Source organism: Sinocyclocheilus rhinocerous, unplaced genomic scaffold (assembly GCF_001515625.1).
Source record: "Sinocyclocheilus rhinocerous isolate Xijiao unplaced genomic scaffold, SAMN03320098_v1.1 scaffold3144, whole genome shotgun sequence".
In the NCBI taxonomy this organism is placed as follows: domain Eukaryota; kingdom Metazoa; phylum Chordata; class Actinopteri; order Cypriniformes; family Cyprinidae; genus Sinocyclocheilus; species Sinocyclocheilus rhinocerous.
In genome coordinates, this window is record NW_015624539.1 from 92,062 (window position 1) to 114,551 (window position 22,490).

The window sequence follows — 22,490 nt, forward strand, 5'->3', positions numbered from 1 at the left end:
GTGTTCACACTTGTAGTTCGGTTCGTTTGGTTCATTTGGTCCGGACCAAAAAGGAAAATGATACATTTGGTCCTGGTCCGCTTAGCATTCACATTGGTATTTTTGACAGCGAACCTAAAGACACCGAACCTACAGGCATAGTGATACGTTCACAACCTGATTGGTCGGCTTGAATGACGTATATATCGTGACGGAACTCACCGAACACCCCAAACAAAAGGTGCTTTAAGACTTAAAGTGGCGCTGCGGGTGTATGATATCAAAGCATTCATTAACCGATCGGTTCGCTCAACGCTGCTTTAAGTTGAACACACCTAATGCCGTCTGCTGGACTAAGCGCGCTCATTCTTGCGTGTACATTTAATTTAATTTTCACTACCTGCAAACTCACAAGGAGCTCATAAAAGGCACTTTACCTCATGGTTGCTCCACGTTTGCCCTCTGCTCATTTTGATTTGGTTACACCGCGTTGTCAAATCATGTCGCTTAGCGTTGCATCTTGTCATTACTTCCTGTTTTTGGTTCGTATAGAAGTATTTGGTCCATGTTGCGTTCATATATCATTCGAACCGCACCAGAGTTCGTTTGGAAGCGGACCGAGACCCATCTTTTCAGCGGTCTTGGTCCGCTTGTTTGGTGCGCACCAGGGTTCGGATGGCAGCGTTCACACTTACTCAAACGAACCGCACTAACAGAGCAATCGCACCAGGGTTCGTTTTAATCGAACCAAACATGACAAGTGTGAACGCACCCTTAATGTCTGTGCAAATTGGCTACAGGTATGTTAAATTTGTGAAATGTGTAGTTTAGACTCTCCCGTCAGGTAATCATTTCTATGAATGTTTTCGTAATCACAGTTTCTCTGTGTTTTGTTTTTTAGAGGAAGAAGTTCTGTACCAGAATTACCAAGAGAAAGCCCTTCACAATGATTCTGATGAGGACGCTGAACCCAAAGAACCTCAGCCAATTGAAGGCATTGTGGTCCAGTACAAACCCATCCGCACTTCCTGGAGTCAGCTCAGTGTGGTGAGGAACTATAGGCACACATTTTAACATTTTTAAGTTTTGACGGACGCAAAGTTGTTTTTGAAATGCAACACACTCTATCAGCGTTCAGGAATGCTGATATCGCAAGGAATGTCATCCGACTCTGTTTTGCTGGGTGTCCCAGCCCCAGTTTTGCTTCACAGAGTACGAGAGAATGAAAGCAGGTGGTTTTTATCCAAATGTGGGAGGGAAAGAGAAGGAGAGTGGGCTGGGATAAGCTCGTCTTTTGGGAAATGGTCAGCAAATACTGGAGAATTCTTCCCTATGAAAAGAAAAAAAAAATGGAGATGGATAAAACCGTGTAGTGACTCCAGTTATGGAATTATGTAATCAAGTATGAGTAGCTTTAATGCTATTTTTCCACTTAGGCATTCAATTTTCTAGTGCATTTGTTTACTAATATCCTGGTATTTTTAATCAGGAATGTTCTGATGCAGATAAAATTGAGAGAGAAGCAAACTGGATCACTCTAGATTCCCATGAATCAAGAACCACCAGCAGAAAGAACAAGCAAAAGAATGAGGAATGCTAGAAAACAATAAGTAAAAATTAAAAGTGTGAGATGCAAAGCAGAAAATATATTTCTAGGGAAACAATAAAAAAAACATACTGAAAGAATGTGGAGTGACATGAAAAAAAAGAAAGGACAGAGTGTATGAAAGGAATAAGGGAAAGTGTATAAGGCTGGAGTTGAGGGGCTGTGTGGCGTACTGTCAGTTTTGGCAGGAGGGCATGCAGTTTTAAAGTAGGGTAACACAAATTTATCCATCTGTAAAAACACCATCACATACACAAACAATACAAGTGCAGATAAGAATTTAGATTCATACTAACAACTATAAACACTTGCTCTATCATGTGATTTTATTGCCATATGTTTGAATTTGATGAAACTATAATAAATTTAGGCGCATCATTTACTCACCCTTATTTCATTCCAGACCCATAGGATATCTTTGATACACAAATAGCGATCATTTTAAATGAAAGATGAGAGATTTCTGTTGCTCAATTGAAAGTCCCCAAAACTTTAATGCTTCAGAAAGTTCATAAAGACAAAAATGTAATTAAAATGAATTAAGTGATATAGTCCAAGTCTTCTGAAGAGACATAATCACTTTATATGTTGAACTTATTTAATTTAGGCTTTTATTCACATAAACATTGATCAATGGACATACATTAAAGGAATAGTTCCCCCAAAAATGAAAATTTTCATTTTTGGGTGAGCTATCCCTTTAAGATCATAAAATATTATAAATGGAAGCTCAAATGTGTTTACTCAACCCTCTACAGTGTGTGAGTAGTGCTGGGTAGATTACTAACAGATTAAAGTCAATTACTTACAAATACATGATAAAAATCATAGTTAGTAACTAGGGCTGCATGATAAATCGCATGCGATATTTAATGCACATCTTGTCAGTAAAGCCGCTTCTGTAATCAGCGCTAAATCTCCATCACGTGCGGGCTTTCACATGGAGCAACATTTACTACACAGAGCCGTTGTTCACAGGCAAGCTGCGCAACACCACATAATGGCGCGATTTTTTGTGCAGCTTGTCAGTGAACAACGGCTCTGTGTAGTAAATGCTGCTCCATGTGAAAGCCCGCACGTGATGGAGATTTAGCGCTGATTACAGAAGCGGCTTTACTGACAAGATGCGCATTAAATATCGCATGCGATTTATCGTGCAGCCCTATTAGTAACATAATCTAATACATTACACATTGTACATTTACTACGTTTTAATTACTTTGAGATTACTTTTGACCTAACGTTTGAATCACATCACATCACATCACATATATTTGAATAGAATTATGTACCACATTCACTGATATAAAACAACAAAGAAAAACAATAAAACAACATGAAGTGCATTAAACATCAGGCTTTCCTAAACTGGGGGTTGTGGAGGAACTGCCGGGGGTTTGTGAATTTATGAAAAGCTAATTAATTAAATTATAAAAATGTAAACTTAAAGAAAAAAATTATACTTTAAGATAAACGCAATACTTGTCACGGTTATGCTGCTGTGTAGGAACGAAGGAGCACAGAGTCTTTTATTATATCCAAACTGGAGGAAACACAGGGGAGCCAGGAGACACACACGCAGCACGAAGAATAGATGTTTAACACAGGACAAAGGACTCAGGAAAACACAGGGCTTAAATAACAATGAACTAATTGGGACACATCTGAAATCAATGAACAATCAAAACACGGGAGAAACTGGGTCATGAGGAGCATGTGGGGAGAAAAACACAAGACACAGGACTGACATTACTCCCCTCTCCCCGAAGGCGCGTCCACGCGCCACACAACATCCAACGGGGGGGGGGGGAGCTCTGGGGGCCCCTCAGGACAGGCTTACACGGGATGGCAGGCCTCCAGAGCGGTACCCATTCCGGGACCCATGGCAGATCAGGAAGTTCAGGGCGCCATGGTGGATCAGACAGTTCAGGAAGCCATGGCGGAGCAGGCAGACTAGGAAGCCATGGCGGAGCAGGCAGCTCGGGGAGCCATGGCGGAGCAGACAGTTCAGGAGGCTATGGCGGAGCAGACAGTTCAGGGGGGCCATGGCGGAGCAGACAATTCAGGGGGCCTGGCCTCGGGCTGGACGTGGGAACTGGAGCCCTTTCAGGAGCGGGTTCAGGGGCTGGAGCCCTTTCAGGAGCGGGCTCAGGGGTTGGAGCCCTTTCAGGAGCGGACTCAGGGGCTGGAGCCGACACTGTAGCAGACTCAGGGGCTGGAGCCCACAGTCTCTTCCTACACATTCTCCTTTTATACTCAGAGGTGAAGAAGACTGCTGCTGTCAGCTGAGGGCTTGGGAGTGAATTGGCCAGTGGGCTTGACTGTGGAACGGCCGGCGGGCTTGAGAGTGCAGTGGCACGGCGGGCTGGTTCTGGATCGGGGCCGGACGCTCTCCAGACACCGGTGGATCCCTTCCCTCTAGCTTAGTCCAGCGGTGTCTGGGAGGTCAAGAACAGAGAGTTAAGAGTGGCGTCATCTAACGCCGTCTTAACGGCGAGCCCACAGAACTCCCTGGCGTACTCCACAAACGGAAAATCTCTGCGGGCTAGGGCGGCGAATCTCACGGCGATTTCCATGATCGCGGAGGGGAAATAAAGAAAACAAAACACTTTCAAAAAAGGAAACAAAAACGAGGAGAAGGGGCGCCGCTTACTGTTTGGTCCTGTGTTCTGTCACTGTTATGCTGCTGTGGAGGAATGAAGGAGCACGGAGACAAAGGAATTGCAATAATCACAGTCTTTTATTATATCCAAACTGGAGGAAGCACAGGGGAACCAGGAGACACAAACGCAGCATGAGGAATAGATGTTTAACACAGAATGAAGGACACAGGGCTTAAATACCAAGGAACTAATTGAGACACACCTGGGAGCAATGAACACAATCAAACACAAGGGAAAACTAGGTCACGGAGCACATGGGGAGCACGTTTTACTTCTAATTATAAAATTTCTATCTTATTCTAAGTTTAGTTATGCTTTCAAATGATATATCACATATGAATGTATCTTCTTAAAATATATAACATAAAGATATATACAGTATAAAATATATATTTGCATGTGTGTCAAATAGTCCATGTAACATCAGCGGTTCAACATTAATTTTATGAAGCTACGAGAATACTTTTTGTGTGCAAAGAAAACAAAAATAATGACTTTATTCAACAATTTCTTCTCTTACGTGTCAGATTTCGACACGCATTCATGAGAGTACCATGACGCATGCGTGTGCATTCCTCTGTTTGCAGGTTCTACATTAGAACGCCGGCTCCCGCATTAGCAGTACCACACGCATGCGTCGTGGTACTCGCCTGAATGCGCAGCGAAGACTGACACGGAAGAGAAGAATTGTTAAATAAAGTTGTTATTTTTGTTTTCTTTGCGCACAAAAAGTATTCCCGTAGCTTCATAAAATTATGGTTGAACCACTGATGTCACATGGACTATTTTAACAATGTCCTTACTACGTTTCTGGGCCTTGAACGTGGTAGTTCCATTGCTGTCTATGTAGGGTCAGAAAGCTCTCGGATTTCATCAAAAATATCTTAATTTGTGTTCCGAAGATGAACAAAGGTCTTACAGGTTTGGAATGACATGAGGGTGAATAATTAATGACAGAATTTAAATTTGGGGGTGAACTATTCCTTTAATATTTTGAAATACCAGAATCAACACTAATATATGTAGAGAGGGTTTTAGCCATTGGACTATGTAATGCTACCTTAAAGTCTACATAATAAAGCCACAGTGTCAGCAGTATGTGGAGTGTTTAAACGTTATGGTGGCTTGGGATTGTGAAATTACAACATGTGTTAAAAAGACTTGGTGACTTGCCTGGATTCCTTTGTAATGCACATATGTTTACGATAACTAGACCATTTTATCATAAATGATGTCATGAGTCAACAGTCATGAGACTTCTCTGCTGCTCGCTGCTCTCGGCTCTCCATATTCCCTGGAAAACTGGTGGTAAAACTTCAGTCCTCTGCTTTTCATTTCAGTTTTACTTGGATTCTCAGAAATCTTTCAATTCCTTCCAGCAATTCCGAGAGGTGTTTAGAGACGGGAAGGTACACATTTTGAGGTCATGTTGCGTCACCTCATCTACTTATTTTAGTGCCCTTGGCAGCTTAGTACAGGAACCTGGACAAGAGTAGTCTGGGTGGAGTTGTTATCAGACATTTCACCACTCCTAGTTCTGTCTCTCACTGTCACAGTCCTTCATGTTTGCTCTCTAATCTCAAAATGACTTTCCTTTTGTGTGGCAGAATTTTTTTTTCTTTTTCTGTAATCACTGGTAGAAGGGTAAACTGTGCCAAATGGCTGTGTGGGCAATTCTTCAGTGGTGAAAATGTGTGATAGAAGGGTCAAAATTAGAGTCAAATATTTTGGCTACTTTTGGCTTGTATTGCAGGTGGCCTTTGGTCATTTGAGCCAGTTTCCCAATTTGTGTCCTCAGCCTGATTTCCTCTCTTACTGTAAATTTGATCCCAGCTAAGGGCATGTTTTTTGCCCAAGGACCCAAAAAGGTTTTACTTAGCATTGATTTACTTTTCCTTGGCCTGTGCACTATTGTGCCTTTATTACCTTGTTTTTCTGACCTGGGTAAGAATTATCAGAATGTGCCTCAGGTGTCTGTGGTTTTGCAGGTGGAAATGCCATAAGGTCAACTGGTTTAACTGTAATTGACAAACGGAAGCTCCATGCACTGTCAATATGTTTAATTGATTACCATTACACTAATGCTACACCAACACACACATGCCTCACATGTTGGTATTAGGGGTGTAACGGTACACAAACTTGACGGTTTGGTACGTACCTCGGTTTTGATAACACAACCCTCTACGGACACCTTGGCAATTGAATCGCCATTGGCTAGTAAATTTCTGTACTGTATTTTTATTTTTTTTATTAAACAGTGGTTTACTGAAAAAATTGCTATAATATAATTATAGTTAAAATTTTCTTAGGGATTAAAATCTACCTCAGTTTATGCTCTAAACTATAGTGATCCCTTTTACATTAGGCCTATAAGGTTACAGTTAACAACAGAGCCCAAACTTAAATTTAATTACTATTTATTTTTTAAATATAACAAGCAACACTCAACTAAAAATAAAAAATGTGCAAACATGTAAATTGCACATAGTGCAGTTTTTAAATTAACTTCTAAATTATAAAAATGTTATTTGTTGTTGAAATATATTCATTTACACAGTGCCTCTCATAACTCGTTTCATAACAGATTTATTTAAACATTAAATAGTTAAAACATCACCACTAACAGGTAAAGTAAAATATAATGAGTATAAAGTCAAATATTTCGCGAAATGCTCTTTTCTAAACTTCATTTATAGTGAACTTACAAGCTGTGGACACTGATGACTTCCTGAGGTAAATGAAATGCTATGTGACATTTTGTTTACGAGCTGTTTTACTGACATCTTTCTAATGTTGAAACACTGATTGAGCGATTACATGAGGCGTGAGATGTTCATTTATGTTTATTTCGCGTTAAAACTAGTATAAAGAGGAAGCGATGATCGCGCTCACTCGCGCTCCACGCTGCCGTTTGAACTGAGGCGTTTATACAGCGATCTGTTGCACCACATCAAAGAGCGCCAAAACGGCATTTATTGTTTGAATTTCCTGAAAAAAGGACATAATTTGAAAGATGAGACTTTGTTTCTTAAGTAACAATACTTAAGAAACTGGAAGTTTCCAATGAAGTTCCGCTCGTGCAGAGGTTAAAACAACGCTCTGTTTATTCGGTACACATGCGTATCAAACCGAAAGACAATTTTCGGAACGAAAAGGTGTACCGTTACACCCCTAGTTGGTATTGAATATATTAAGGCGCAAAGCATACACACACATGTTGAAAAGCTTTGAAGTTTTGCTTTATACACAGGACACATATGTACATTATTTTTCTGTCCATTTAAGATAATTGTGCACTTAAAGAGTGGCAGTCTGGTTACAAAAGAGGCTGATTGTTGTGAATTAAGTCATTGAGAGACTCAGGACACTTTTCTCTAAAGCTTTTGGTCCAGACATTAGTCCATTTGATGTATCCAAGAAGTATCCAAGCTTGTTTTAAACTTACCATTAAAGGGGTCATATGATACGATAAAAAATTTTCCTTTCTCTTTGGAGTGTTACAAGCTCTTGGTGCATAAAGAAGATCTGTAAAGTTGCAAAGACTAAAGTCTCAAATCCAAAGAGATATTCTTTATAAAAGTTAAGAGTAAACCACGCCTACCTAAAATGGCTCATTCTAACACGCCCCCACACATCTACGTCACGATGTGGGAAGATTTGCATAACGCCGCCCAAATGTTCACGCAAAGAAAGAAAGCATAACTTTTATTCTCGCTGTAGTATTGTAGATTACACCAAATGCACAAAATAATGTTATTTTTAGCAACATCATATGACCCCTTTAAATATACCATATTGATATAAAAAAACAAAAACAAAGAGAAAGAGAAGACATTTCATTTTTTTATATCAACATCATAAAATGCATGAAACATTACATTACACCAGGGTTTCCCAAAATGGGCTTAATGTAAGAACTGCAGTGAATTTGTGAGTTGATAAAAAGCTAATAATTAATTAAATCATAAAAATGTAAAATACAAAAATAAATAAATAAATAAATAATTTAAACACTTGGACATTAAAAATATAAATATTCTAATTGTTTGCCTGCATGTCAATGTGACCATTAACGACATCAGAGAACTGTAAACATTGAGAATGTGATGATAAATTATTTGAAATATAAACTTCCTCAGAGATATTTCATGTGAATATTTTATTTTAAGAGGTTTGGCTAACAAAAATGTTTGGGAATCCCTGTATTATATGAACAAACATTATTAAACATAAAAACAATGACAATACATGCCCAAAGTCTTCTAGGTTTGAAATATTTTTGTCTAGACTTCCGGAATCAACAGTTACTGAAGGTACTGAAGGACACAGCTATAGTTCACCAGTGTTTGGTAACTTGCATAATTATTTGTTTCATACATTGTCTAATTGCTTGAGAGGTGCTTTCCCCCCTTACATTTAGAAGCATGGTTTGCAAGAGGAATCTCTGCACTTGGTTACAAAACATTTAATGGGGTCATATGATGCTGCTAAAAAGAACATTATTTTGTGTATTTGGTGTAATGAACTGTGTTTATGTGGTTTAAGGTTAAAAAAACACATTATTTTCCACATACTGTACATTATTGTTTCTCCTCTATGCCCCGCCTTTTTGAAACGAGTCGATTTTTACAAAGCTCATCGGTCTGAAAAAGCGAGGTGTGCTGTGATTGGCCAGCTATCCAGTGTGTTGTGATTGGCCGAATACCTCAAGCGTGAGACGGAAATGTTACGCCCCTCACCATACTGTTGATGCCGTCTCCCGGAGCGACAAGACAAAAAACATGAAAACCCATTATAAACGAGGCATTTGTTGCATCCAGTGGGGACATAATTACGGATTATAATGACTTGTACTGTCTTTTTACGTGTTGTGTTGCATCGCACCGCGTAAACAAAACCATGTCTGCATTTGTGATCAGAAATGACAAACAAGCACTAACGTTACTCTACACTGCTCAAAATTCGCGTTTGAATCATCAGTGGCAAATCCTTTAAATGAAAACGTACTTACAGACTGTAAGTCAGAACAGCCGGCGGCGGGCCAGCGTGAGCTGAGGCGGCGGGCAAGCGTGAGCTGAGCAGCACTAAGTTGATGTATTCCCTCAGCGACCAGCACAGATCAGCTCTAGGCATGACAAAGCGGATATCGTCCTCTTTTTGGAAGACCAAACAAAGTAGTTTCGCATTCACAACGCAGCACACAGCGTCTTCACGACATGGCGGCAGCAACAATACTACAGCGAGAATAAAAGTTATGCCTTCTTTCTTTGCGTGAACATTTGGGCGGCGTTATGCAAATCTTCCCACATAGTGATGTAGATATGTGGGGGCGTGTTAGAACGAGGCGTTTTAGGTAGGAGTGGTTAACTCGTAACTTTTATAAAGAATATCTCTTTGGATTTGAGACTTTAGTCTTTGCAACTTTACAGATCTTCTTTATGCACCAGGAGCTTGTAACACTCCAAAGAGAAAGGAAAAATTGAAATCGCATCATATGACCCCTTTAAAGCCATTGTTGGTTATTTTAAATATCTGAAGAGTAAATTCAGGCTTCAGTTTGATTAATTTATTTAATAACATGCTGTCAGTTGAGATAAAAGTTCCCGGTGTTTTGGACCATCTTTGATACCGTTGCTATGGTTACCGGAGTTAGAATACAGTTGTGACTTCAGCTGTTGAACAAAACATTTAAACACTCACACATGTAAGCAAATGCTGTTTTCAGTCTGAAACAGTGACTGTGAACGCAGCCATGTTGTTTGCAGTTGTTGTAAAAGCAGTCTGTCCTAACTATTTGAAGAAGATTAACCTTGCCTCTCATACATATGGCCAGATTTATATGGAGATAGAATTGTTGCTTAATTCCAAATAAATAGATTACGATCCATAAATACCCTGTGCATTTGCGAATTGTGAAACATTTCTTGCCTCAAGACGTGCTGACAAATCAACAAATACGTGGACTCCACCCACCGTCTACTCAAGCCAATCAGATAACAGCCACATTTCGCTGACCAATCGTAGCACGATCTCGCTATAGCCAATCACGTTTTGCTTTACAATCAGGGCGGTCTCATCCTGAGATAACTTCATTCATCTGCATTGGCTCAAATAGGTAATATAAGGGCCATAAAATGGGTACAGTAAAAGATGTTTAAAATTGGATTTTGTTAGACCATTAGACTCTGTGTATCATGCCAACCAAGCCACAGTATTTTGTTACGTGCCTTTGAAAATGCCAGAGAAGCAGTGCGTGATGAAGTGTAGTAGGTTAGACTAGTGCGTGTGCGCATTTACAGTGCTTTCTTTCACTGTATGATTCCGTTTATTAAAATACATTTCAAATGATCACAAAATTCAAAATATGTTGTTTCTTTTCTCCAAAAATCAACATGATTTCAAATGTGATATTAAAATTATGTGATATTAATATACAGTTCAATAAACAAAAAGTTAATTAAGAGACTTAAGTTTTAGACACCATATTGCCTGTTTTTGCTCTATTTCGACAACAAAAATAACTCCAAACAAAGCCACAGCACTGTTTTGCGTCTTTGAGCAACATGACAGTGTTTGGTTTCTGAATGAATCAACCGTTTAAATGATTTGGTTCAATCGCAACGACTCACTTATTAACAGTGACTTGCTGCCACCTACTGGTGGTTTAAATTTCACATTTAAAGTATCTTTTCATTTTTTTAATAATTTCAAATGTCAGTATTCGACATTTTTTGTTTAAAATATCAAAACATTATCTATGCATTTGTAACTGCAGGTTAAAGCATCCCCTGTCCCTCTGAGCTGCATTAAACAGTGTGACATCTAAATGCAACTTCAGATGCAGATTCTGTGTTTCCTCTGCATTGCAAAGATTAATTTAGTTGATATTTTCAGTTACTTATTGACGCTTTTATTTCCATATTGAATAACATGACGCTTCCATAACGCGTTTGAATCCAGCATAGTGTTGTTCCCATAGCCGTGATTTAAAGCTCTTTCTCTGCCATTTTCAAAGGCACGTTAAATATAATACTGTGGCTTGGCATGATACACAGTCTAATTTTAAACATCTTTTACTGTACCCATTTTATGGCCCTTATATTACCTATTTGAGCCAATGCAGATGAATAAAGTTATCTCAGGACGAGACCGCCCTGATTGTAAAGCAAAACGTGATTGGCTATAGCGAGATCGTGCTACGATTGGTCAGCGAAATGTGGCTGTTATCTGATTGGCTTGAGTAGACGGTGGGTGGAGTCCACGTATTTGTGGATTGTCAGCACGTCTTGACGCAAGAAATGTTTCACAATTCGCAAATGCACAGGACGCGATTCACAAATGCGTGCAGCTATCTACAAATGCACAGGACGCGATTCACAAATAAACGCCAGGCAAAGTTGTGGTTGTGACAAATATATATTTGTGAATATGATTTTTTTTTTTGTAAATCTCATTTTACTTATTTGTGATTTTAATTAATGTTTGTGAAACTTTAAGATTTATTTGTGGATCTCATTCTATTTATTTGTCAATATGTTTAATGTTTGTTAATCTCTTTACATTTATTTATGGATCGTAATCTATTTATTTGGAATTAAGCAACAATTCTATCTCCATACAAAACCCATATGGCTTTCTTAGTTGATGCAATATACGATACATTTTGAATAATGCATTGGTTGTTCTTTTTCACGCAATTACAAAGAATGAGCAAAAGCAGCATAAAACTGTAATGAAGAATGGGCAAAAGCATCATTAAAAAATCATAAATTAGTCTATTTTTATGGCCCTTATATTACCTATTTGAGCCAATGCAGATGAATGAAGTTATCTCAGGACGAGACCGCCCTGATTGTAAAGCAAAACGTTATTGGTCAGCGAAATGTGGCTGTTATCTGATTGGCTTGAGTAGACAGTGGGTGGAGTCCACGTATTTGTTGATTTGTCAGTATGTCTTCACTGCAAGAAATGTTTCACAATTCGCAAATGCACAGGACGCGATTCACAAATGCGTGCAGCTATACAAATGCACAGGACGCGATTCACAAATAAATGCCAGGCAAAGTTGTGGTTGTGACATAAATATATATTTGTGAATTGATTTTATTTATTTGTGAATTTAATTCATGTTTGTGAAACTTTAATATTTATTTGTGGATCTCATTCTATTTATTTGTCAATATGTTTAATTTTTGTTAATCTCTTTACATTTATTTGTCATAATCTATTTATTTGGAATTAAGCAACAATTCTATCTCCATAGATTTACTATCAGTTTGCCCCAGCACAAACCCTCTATTGATGTTAAAATACTACAATTTGGGATTTGCTAATGACATGCATGTAGAACTCTCAGATGCAAATTTTACGGGAAGGGAGTATTTAAACAAATTATGCAAGGTCATTTTCTAAGGTTTGCAGTAGTCAATTTACTGGTATTTGTGATCAGTTATTTAATGACCAAAATCATGTTTGTGCCTGTGTTGTTACTAGATAACCTGCAATGATTTTTATCAGCTTTGCTTGTTTGCAAACCTACGCTAATTTGCTCTGCTGTTGGTAGATTGTGTTGGTCATTATGGAAATGATCTGGCTGCATCTTTGTTCTTTAACTTGTGCTTTGTCAGTAGATCACTCGCAGATTAGTAAATCTGGCCCTAAGTGTTAATGGATTCTGAAAGGTGTTTTTTTAATGTATAATTAATTTTCATTACCAAGTGAGGTGCTTATCCTCGACTCTGTATTCCAGGTTAAAAAAAGTGGAAAGTTTGAGATGTTAAGTCAAGAAGAACGGAAGAGACAAGAGGTAAGGTTCCACATGTCGACTTTCCTAACTTTCTCATTCTCTTTTTTTTGGTCTTGTTCATATCAAAGAGTTTTAAAAGACATATTATTTAAGTTTGAATTCTCTGCTACTTCGCTGGAGCCCGTCATTTGCCAGTTTGAATAAAACATTAAAATCTGACATTGCACAGGCGTAGCCCTGAACTTTATCTATTAGTTTTGCATTAAATTCCATAAGTCATATTTACTCCAAACACATTAGGCTGATAAAGGATGATCATAAAGGAACTTGGACAAAACAGACTATATAATAAAAGATCCATATAAATTATTATTCTACTCTGTCCAAAGTTTGCAGTCAGTAAGATTTCATTTTGATTTATTTTAGTATTTTTCTTCTATTAAAAATGATTTCATTCAGCAAGGATCCATTTAATTGATGAATAGTGACATTAAAAAAAAAAAATCTTGTTAATGCTGGTTAAATGTTGTTCTTTTGAACTTTTAATTAATCACAGGAATAAATTACATTTGAAATATATTAAAATAGAAAACTGTTATTTTAAATTGTATTATTTCACAATAGTACTGTTTTTACTGTATTTTTGTTACATACATGTTTGATATAGTAAATGTTTATTGAGCAGTTCTTCAAGCTTAAGGCAAGTACAGTTTAAATATAAAAAAGGTCCAGATATGTAAAAGGTACTGGGAATTTGACAGTTCCTTTCAGTTCTGTGTCAGCTGTCACCTGTTATTATCCATCTTTTTGTCAGCTAGGCGAGATCCTCAGAAATATGTGCATGATATCTGTAGTAATTGAAACTGGACAGTTGAAATGCAATGTCTAAATGACATTTCTTTCCCTCCATAGGCCATATTTGAGGTCATCTCATCAGAGCACAGTTACTTACACAGTTTGGAGATCCTCGTCCGCCTCTTCAAGAACTCAAACGAGCTCAGTGAGACCATTAACAAAACGGACCATCACCATCTCTTCTCCAACATTGTTGACGTCTGTGAGGCCAGCAAAAAGTAAGAGCTTCTCTTGACTGAACCTGAGATAAATTTGTGAAGTTTGCTGATAGCATCTCTGTTAGCTCTGAGAGTTTGCTGATATGGTGCTGATATAGGGCCTTGGAAAATTAAGGTTTCAATTTCCACAATGAATATTGGCAACTAACATCACACTGACAAGTGTGCTGACATCATATACTGACATGAGCTGCTAATTTTGGCTGGTTAGGTATTAGGTCTTGTCCTGGCATGTTATACTACATCATATTTACTGGAGTTTCTCAAAGTGCTCAAGGGAAGTTGAAGATTGCCAGTGCATGTTTAATATATGAAAATTTAGATTTAGATTTTGACATATGAAATGCTCAATACTGTTCCCATTCAGTTTGTAACAACCTGACCGGGGTTACTGCTTTCATTGGGACAGTTTGGAGTGGTGTAACATCAGCACAACATGTTGGTATTAATTATTTCCAACACCTGCTGGTAAATAGAAGAGATCTTTTTTAGTTCATTGTCCTTTTTCCACCACTTTTGAAAATTTGGTACACCATCAAAATTCCACCATGTCCATCAGCTGCTTCAGGTAATAAAGGAAGCTGAAACTCAAAACCATTACATTTGCAGAGACAGATGTTATTTGCTGTTTCAACAGTCTTTTTGCTCCTGGCTATTTTCTATTGGATGATATGTAGCATGTTTAGTCTACGGGCATAGTCAAGTCACCTTTATTTGTATAGCGCTTTATACAATACTGGTTGTGTCAAAGCAGCTTTACAGAGTCAAACAGGAAAATAGTTTGTCACTGATGCAAGAAGACAATAACAGAGTAATTTTTCAGCTAAAGTCAGTTCATTGATGTCATCATCCAGTTCAGTTCTCTTCCAATAGTGTCTGTGCAATCAGTCAAGCGTCCCCAACTAACCAAGCCAAAGGCAACAGTGGCAAGGAACCAAAACTGCGCATGAAGAATTCAGTTCGGTGCTCGCGCGCACATACAGAGCGGCATTTCAGGCAGAGCACCAACACAGAATTGATTCTTCTTTCGCTTGATTGGACACATACACACAAAATTATCTCAAAATAACTATCTCGGCAATTATTTTCATGTCTTGAACGTAAACAGTGGAGAAAGAAATCACACCTGCATCATTATATTGGATCCATGCATTCGGTCTTAAAGGGGCAGCAGCCTATAAATACCTGCTGTTTAAGCGCCACCTGCTGTCAGAGAGTGACATTTGCTTCTCATTCAGCCCGTCTGCTGTTTCTGTCCATTCTATTTTTGCTATGATTTCACAGTTTAAGTCAGACCATTGTGTTTTTGCTTCAAATTTCGAAATTATAAAATCTAATTTAGAGTAAACACTGCTCATGCAGCATGTATGCAGCATCATTGTTTGGATCATGATTAAAATACACAGAAACCTTTGTTTACTTGCATGGAGAAATTTCTTTTATTTGTATTACTTATTTATTTGATTTGGGATTTGTTTTAAAATTTCAAGTTAGTATATTGTTTGACATTTTCAATTTCACAAAGTAATGTGCAGCATTTTGGTCTGAGAAATAACAAAAGGACACCTTTTTTAAAATCTGTCTTAAATCTCATTTTGTTAAAAAAGAAATTGTGAGAAAATTGTATCGTGAAATCAGTATTGTGAATCATATCACATCGTGAGTTGAGTGAGTCGTTACATCCCTATATGCTACTAGTTTTTGCTGTGGTATCAAAGTAGTAAATTGTTCTTTAAATAGTAAGTGGTACTTAAATAATAAAGAACCATATTTTTTTTTGTTCATCATGTGATCCGTTGCACCCCTACTCTCTTGACTTGTTATTTGAAGAAAAAATACAATATCTTTTATTCGGGCTAGTTAAATTCATTTTTGGGCTACCAAAATCTGAAGAATGCCTGCCCGAAGGGCTACCAGGGATTTTGAAATTTTGCGAGCCCTGGGATGTTATGGGAAGTGTTCCCGCTTCCGGGTTGATCTAATTAATACAGCCTCACAATCATTTAACGGATTTGAATTATAGAAATGTGATAGTGTGTTATCTGTATGCCAGGTTAAAGAGATGGATCTTTAATCTAGATTTAAACTGACAGAGTGTGTCTGCCTCCCGAACAACACTAGGTAGATTGTTCCAGAGTTTGGGTGCTAAATAGGAAAAGGATCTGCTGCCCGCAGTTGATTTTGATATTCTAGGTATTATCAAATTGCCAGAGTTTTGAGAACGCAGCGGACGTGGAGGACTATAATGTGATATGAGCTCGCTCAAGTACTGAGGAGCTAAACCATTCAGGGCTTTATAAGTAATTAGCAAGATTTTAAAATTTATTCGATGTTAAATAGGGAGCCAGTACAGTGTTGACAGAACCAGGCTAATATGGCCATACTTCCTGGTTCTAGTAAGAACTCTAGCTGCTGCATTTTGGACCAGCTGGAGTTTGTTTATTAAGCGCGCAGAGCAACCACCCAATAAAGCATTACAATAATCTAACCTTGAGGTCATGAACGCATCTATGCATTCCGCTAGTTTTTCAAATTGGTATGTTTCGCCGGGCTGCGAAGAAATATAGAGCTGAGTATCATCAGCATAACAGTGAAAGCTAACACCATGTTTCTTGATGATATTTCCCAAGGGCAACATGTAAAATGTGAAAAGCATGTGGCACTCCATACTGTACTTGTGATCGATATGATATCTCGTCATTTACTGCTACGAATTTATGATGGTCAGATAAGTAAGATTTGAACCATGACAATGCAATTCCACTAATGCCAACATAATTTTAGTCTACTCAAAAAGATGTTGTGGTTGATAATGTCAAACGCAGCGCTAAGATCCAGTAGCACTAATAGAGAAATACAACCACGATCGGATGATAAGAGCAGGTCATTTGTAACTGATGAAAGCAGTCTCCATCCACTTTTGTAGATTGTCATATCGAGGTGTAGGAGTCTCTATGTGCTGAGAATTAACTGACTTTTCCCCCAAAAACTCTTCCAATTGTCTATGAAATGTTATTCTGTTTTTTTTAATGAGAGGCTTAATAACAGCCAATTTGAAGGTTTTAGGGACATATCCTAAGGACATTGATGAATTAATAATATTCAGAAGAGGATCTATGACTTCTGGAAGCACCTCTTTTCGTAGCTTAGATGGAATAGGGTCTAACATACATGTTGTAGGTTTTGATGATTTGACAAGTTTATACAATTCTTCCTGTCCTATAGCAGAGAATGAGTGGAATTGTTCCTCAGGGTGTGTAACATATCACATCAGATAACATAGTGTGTATCTACCCCCACTGACCCCTGGTGAGGGGCACAGAGCTGTATTACAAGAAATGTTTTCACTTACTGAGTTTAGTGTGCTTTCCATCTGCGAGGAACGGTCCAGCTGGAGAGTCTCATTTATGAGAACACACGCTCATCCCACACTAATACTGCTCAGTTTTCCGCTTTCATATGGAATGGGGAAAAATAGTGGATTCCGGATTGATAAAAATGTAATTAGGTAAATTAGGCAGGAATGTTTGTCACATGATAAAACTTTCGTTGCCTGCTGTTCAGCAACACAATTTATATGGGCTGAGTACTGCTGTTCCACATACCTTATGTTAGTTACGTCATGCTACTCTCTTTTTTGAACTCACACAAACCTCTCTGTGTATTCAGGAACAGCATGTCCACTTGTGCGACCATCCATTACTGTGGGTTAGCTTAAGTGAACAGCTGTGTGTCTGTGTGTGTGTGTGTGTGTGTTAGATGACAGTATACTCGTCTAAACTCATTGATGACCGTATACTCGTCTTCACAAATCTCCCTCAGAGCTGTTAACAGCTGTAGCCAGTGCATATCCAAACCCTGCAATCAAAGTCCAGCAAGCTAAAATGACAGCAGAAACCACCCAGTGTTCACATAGGTGGATTAAATATTCACTAGCTATACACAGTGGAGGAGTGTCATAAGGTTGAGCTTTCAGCAGACTCAATAAACTGGAGTATGAAAATGGGTCAGGCTCATTTGCGTGGACACTTACACATTTAAAGACATCTGGCAGTGAGCACCGCTCCAGTAAAACATAATAAACTAATGGGATAATTGCATTTAAAGCATACTGTCTAAGCTTTTTAAACCTGTGTTGTGTTTGAGAGAGGGTTGTGTTTAAGTCTAACTAAAATAAGTTTTGAACTGGATGCCTTGGCCAAACTACAGCTTGTATACATGCTTAGATGTTGAGTATGGCTAATCTTGTTGTGCATTTAGCTATCAGTAAGAGTGTAGTACTCTCAGAACACATTTTACCTTTTTGAAATGCATTGTGCAGATTTTAATAGTCAGTAGTTATAATTTTGGGCTTCTATGCCTTTCATTGGATAGGATAGTATGGATGCGAAAGGAAGCAATGGTGAGAGAGAGGGGAACAGGATTAACAACTCTTCCCGTGACGCTGCACGGTTGCGACTCGGACTTATTGGCTGCAAGTGTCTACGGGGTTTTATTTTGTTTGTTTGTTAATTATTTATTCTTACTTTGGATGGTGGCACGCCAGCGAGCCACTCAATGGCGACATTTGCACAGATTATCGTTTGGATATTTATTATTTGGAAATTTTTATCGGCATGGCTTTTATCAACTATGTGCGGGGAGACCCAAACACTCATTTCATACACAAGAGAAGCCCTGTTCCTGCTTTCATCTTGATCTGTTAATCTAAATCCTATGGTGGTTTTGCCAAAGGAGCTGAAACAGAATTCAGATCAACAGCGGCAACACCGGAGAAGAGGTCGACGTGGGGGAGTTTTACATCGGCTCAGACGGAGGTCCAGTAGGCCCCCTTTTCTTCCATTATTCTTGGAAACGTGAGATCACTTAGAACTAAGATGGACGAACTTCGTATTAACACCAGGTCGTGCTTTGAGTATCGGGACTCAAGTTTATTGGCGTTCACAGAGACCTGGCTTCATAAGGACATTCCTAGTTCACTTGTGGAGATAGAAGGTTTTTCTTTAATCTGGGCGGGAGGACAGAGAGGAATCCTCGGGAAAAGACAGAGGAGGAGGCGTCTGTGGGTACATGAGTAACAAATGGTGCACACAGTACTCAGTGAAAGAGACTTGTTGTAATCCTGACGCGGAATACCTCTGCCTAAGTTTAAGACCTTTTTATCTCCCGAGAGAGTTCGGCAGTATTTTATTGTGTGTAGCGGCAATGCATCCAGGGCTGCCTCATGCATATCAGACTGTATTCAAAAACAACTACAGCGAACCCCGGGTGCGCCAGTTCTTATCATGAGTGACTTTAACCAGTGTAAACTTGAGTCATTCTTACCAGGCATCTTCCAGTATGTTATATAGAGTTCCATTATGTAGAAGTCATCGCTATAAGAATTCTTTTATACCTGTATCTATTAGGATTTTAAATAGTAAATTGCAGTAATTGTGATGGCATTTTAACTAACAAAGTGTTGTTGTTGTTGTCTATTGCTGCAGCTTTGAGTCCAAGACAAATTTCCTGCAAAGGACAATAAAGTATAACTCTAACTCTTAACTCTGACAAAGGACCTTGAGTCAGGACTCGAACTTGGTTCACCTAAGGTGGCCCACAAGGCTATGGCTTCCGAATGGCTATAGGACAGCGTATGTCCTAGAGCAGGGGTTCCCAAACTTTTCCATTCCACGACCCACCTAGACAAGTATAATCTATTTCACGACCCACCAAAATATTTGAGATCAGAAATACAACTGACATTACTTTAAGCCTAATCTTAATTAAAAGTTTAATATGACAGAAATTAAGTATTTAAGAAAAAATAACCATTTTATTTTAGAGTACAACTGTAAAATTTTAATGTTCAGCTAAATGGTCATGTTAGAACATACCACTTGTTTCTGGAAGGTAGGGTCTGCCAATTGCTGCTCCATTGCATCAACATCCGAGACCGTCCAATTACTTTCTGTAAGAAAAAAATGCTTATTAATTAAAAAAATTTAAATTCTAATTTAAGCAAAAACATTTATATAGTCATAACAATTTGTATGATTTATAATAACACCCAAATACAAACTGATGCAGATTTATATAAGGCAGAAACTCTTTGCATGATAAATATTAAGTATTGTTGTAATATTATTGTATTTTATGTATTGTTAAAAGTACAACAGCCTTATTGTTTACTCTTCAAATCGACATCTGTCCCAGGCTACCTTATTTACACTAGATTAGCTTACACTAGCTTCTCTGCTATATAAGCCATTTGACCTCATCGTTGTAATCTTCCTGTATCGTGAGCACACAGCCCGGTGCCAAACTTTGCAGTTTAAGTATGAGCTTTTTTAGTGTCTTTAACTTTTAGAGGGCGTAGGGAACACAAAGACATACAGCATTATCGTTTAGACATTGGCGCCAGAAATAAGAGGAAAATATGGCGCGAGCTGTGTATGATGTCTAAATTTTAACGTGACAAAAAGCCAAACTATGTTTCGGTTAACATTATGGTTTGTAAACAATGTATTTACATGCTCAACATTTTAAGTTTTAAAATTGTAATTCTTACCTTGGATACACTGATGGCAAACGTCTCCTCTCCTCCCGAAAATTACAGCAAAGCGGTCAGTGAATAATTGCGCCGGCGTGATTCAGCGCATGCCGGGTGGGGGATGGGAAATGCTGAATGAAATCACGCGGGATCTGTCCCATGCAGATCGAGGAGGGGCTGCGTCTCGCGGTAGTTTGATGTCATACGCCGATCGTTCTGTGAAGTGCCGAAGCATCTCGAACAAGAGAGAGGGAGAGGTGGTGGGGGGATGGGATCTCGCGAGAAAGTTGTCAGCACAATTAAAGTGGCTGCATTTTTTTCGTGAAACAGGCTCACTCCAGTGAGCTGTAAGTTCTGCGCTGCAAGTATTGTAAAACTCATCGCGGGGTTCAGCGCAGAAAATGCATTCATGGTCTTTCAGTGTGTAGGGGAGAGCATAGCACAACCCAACACTTTTTTAGCAAAGTATAAGAAGCAAAGCAGAACTATCTAAAACAGTTTTGAGATTAAAATAATTGTGAAAAAGTTAAAAAATAATAAACAGATGTGCCTCATTTTAAATAAACACTAAAAACCGAGATGACAAATTTACTTCAGTCAGAAATTTACTTTTGCAATGGTTAAATAAAGGTTCAGCAATATCTTCAAAAGATTTTTGAACTTTGGCACATTTTTTCTCTATATAGAGATGATATGTCAAGGAAATATTGTGACGATAGAAATGAATGAACATAGCCTACCTGAAACCGTTTTCGTAACATTTGAATTTTCCGCTGTATGCAATCTCATACAGAATACAGCGCATTGAAGTGAGCGAGTTTTTTCTCATTAATAATGTGGACCGATTGAGCCTTTTAATAATGACATTGCTCTGAGACCCTCACTGTTATTACAACTCATGCGCGCCTGCGCTTCAAAACACGCAACGCATGTTTTAAATCGCGGACTTAATTGCGATTCAAAAATCGCACTAAGGATATTGCAATTCGTAATTAATGTTGGTAGGTTATATCGTGCAGCCCTAGACTGAACTGTGTGTGTGTCATTGAAACGCAAATTTAGCTGCAGCCAAGTGACTTTGTGCGACCCACCTTGTTCCACTCTGCGATCCACAGTTTGAAAACCCCTGTCCTAGAGGATGCAATAACACTGTTGATAGCTAATGTCTCGCTCAGGTAGGCCTACTGAATTAACCACTTTCTAGTAACTATCATGTATTGTCATGTGTATCATATGTACATCTTTCTTTCAAAATATCAGCTAATTTGCCTGACACTCAACCTCAAAATATTGAATGTACTGTTAAAGTGTTGTGTTGTGTTATTGCTGTGCAAGATCAATACATTTTTGTCAGTAATAATGTGTGATTTGTCATGCCGAAACTAGGGCTGTGCAAAAAATCGAATGCGATTTTCATGTGCATCTCGTCAGTAAAGCCGCTCCTGTGATTAGTAGTAAATCTCCAGCACGTGCTTTCAGATGGAGCGCCATTTACTACACAGAGCCGTAGTTCACTGACAAGCTACACAAAATCTCGTTCAAAATCACAGGCCCTAGCCGAAACTAAGCAATACTAACAACATTTACTCAGAATTAGGAGTTTTGTTTTCTGTTATGAGTTGAATTACTGTAGTGATGTAAGGTTAGTAATTATAAATAATTATTGTTACCACATTATCGCCACAGCCATATCATCATGCAGCCCACGACTGGTTGCCCACTGAAACTAAGCAGGGTTGAACCTGGTCAGTACCTGGATGGGAGACCTCCTGGGAAAACTAGGTTGCTGCTGGAAGAGGTGTTAGTGAGGCTAGCAGGGAGTGCTCACCCTGCAGTCTGTGTTAAGTCCTAATGCCCCAGCGTAGTGATGGGGACACTATACTGTCAA

At 38.6% G+C, this 22,490-nt stretch overlaps 1 protein-coding gene and 1 long non-coding RNA gene across 3 annotated transcripts in view; one reads left to right on the top strand and one right to left on the bottom strand.

The window, feature by feature from the left end:
• LOC107740944 (rho guanine nucleotide exchange factor 26) overlaps positions 1 to 22,490 on the top strand; it is a 98,361-nt gene that overhangs the window by 14,865 nt on the left and 61,006 nt on the right. Inside the window, exons 4-6 of the mRNA XM_016553514.1 lie at positions 881 to 1,026; positions 13,001 to 13,057; positions 13,910 to 14,070. Of these exons, the coding sequence (XP_016409000.1) occupies positions 881 to 1,026; positions 13,001 to 13,057; positions 13,910 to 14,070 (364 nt within the window). The remainder of the gene's footprint in view (positions 1 to 880; positions 1,027 to 13,000; positions 13,058 to 13,909; positions 14,071 to 22,490) is intronic.
• LOC107740953 (uncharacterized) lies at positions 19,711 to 20,869 on the bottom strand. 2 transcript variants are annotated; one of them, XR_001640138.1, is made up of 3 exons: positions 20,621 to 20,868; positions 19,947 to 20,020; positions 19,711 to 19,766 (listed from the first exon to the last, which is right to left on the bottom strand). It is a non-coding gene; the product is annotated as an uncharacterized LOC107740953 (long non-coding RNA). The 2 variants fall into 2 exon arrangements; XR_001640139.1 differs by having other exon boundaries at positions 19,717 to 19,751; positions 20,621 to 20,869.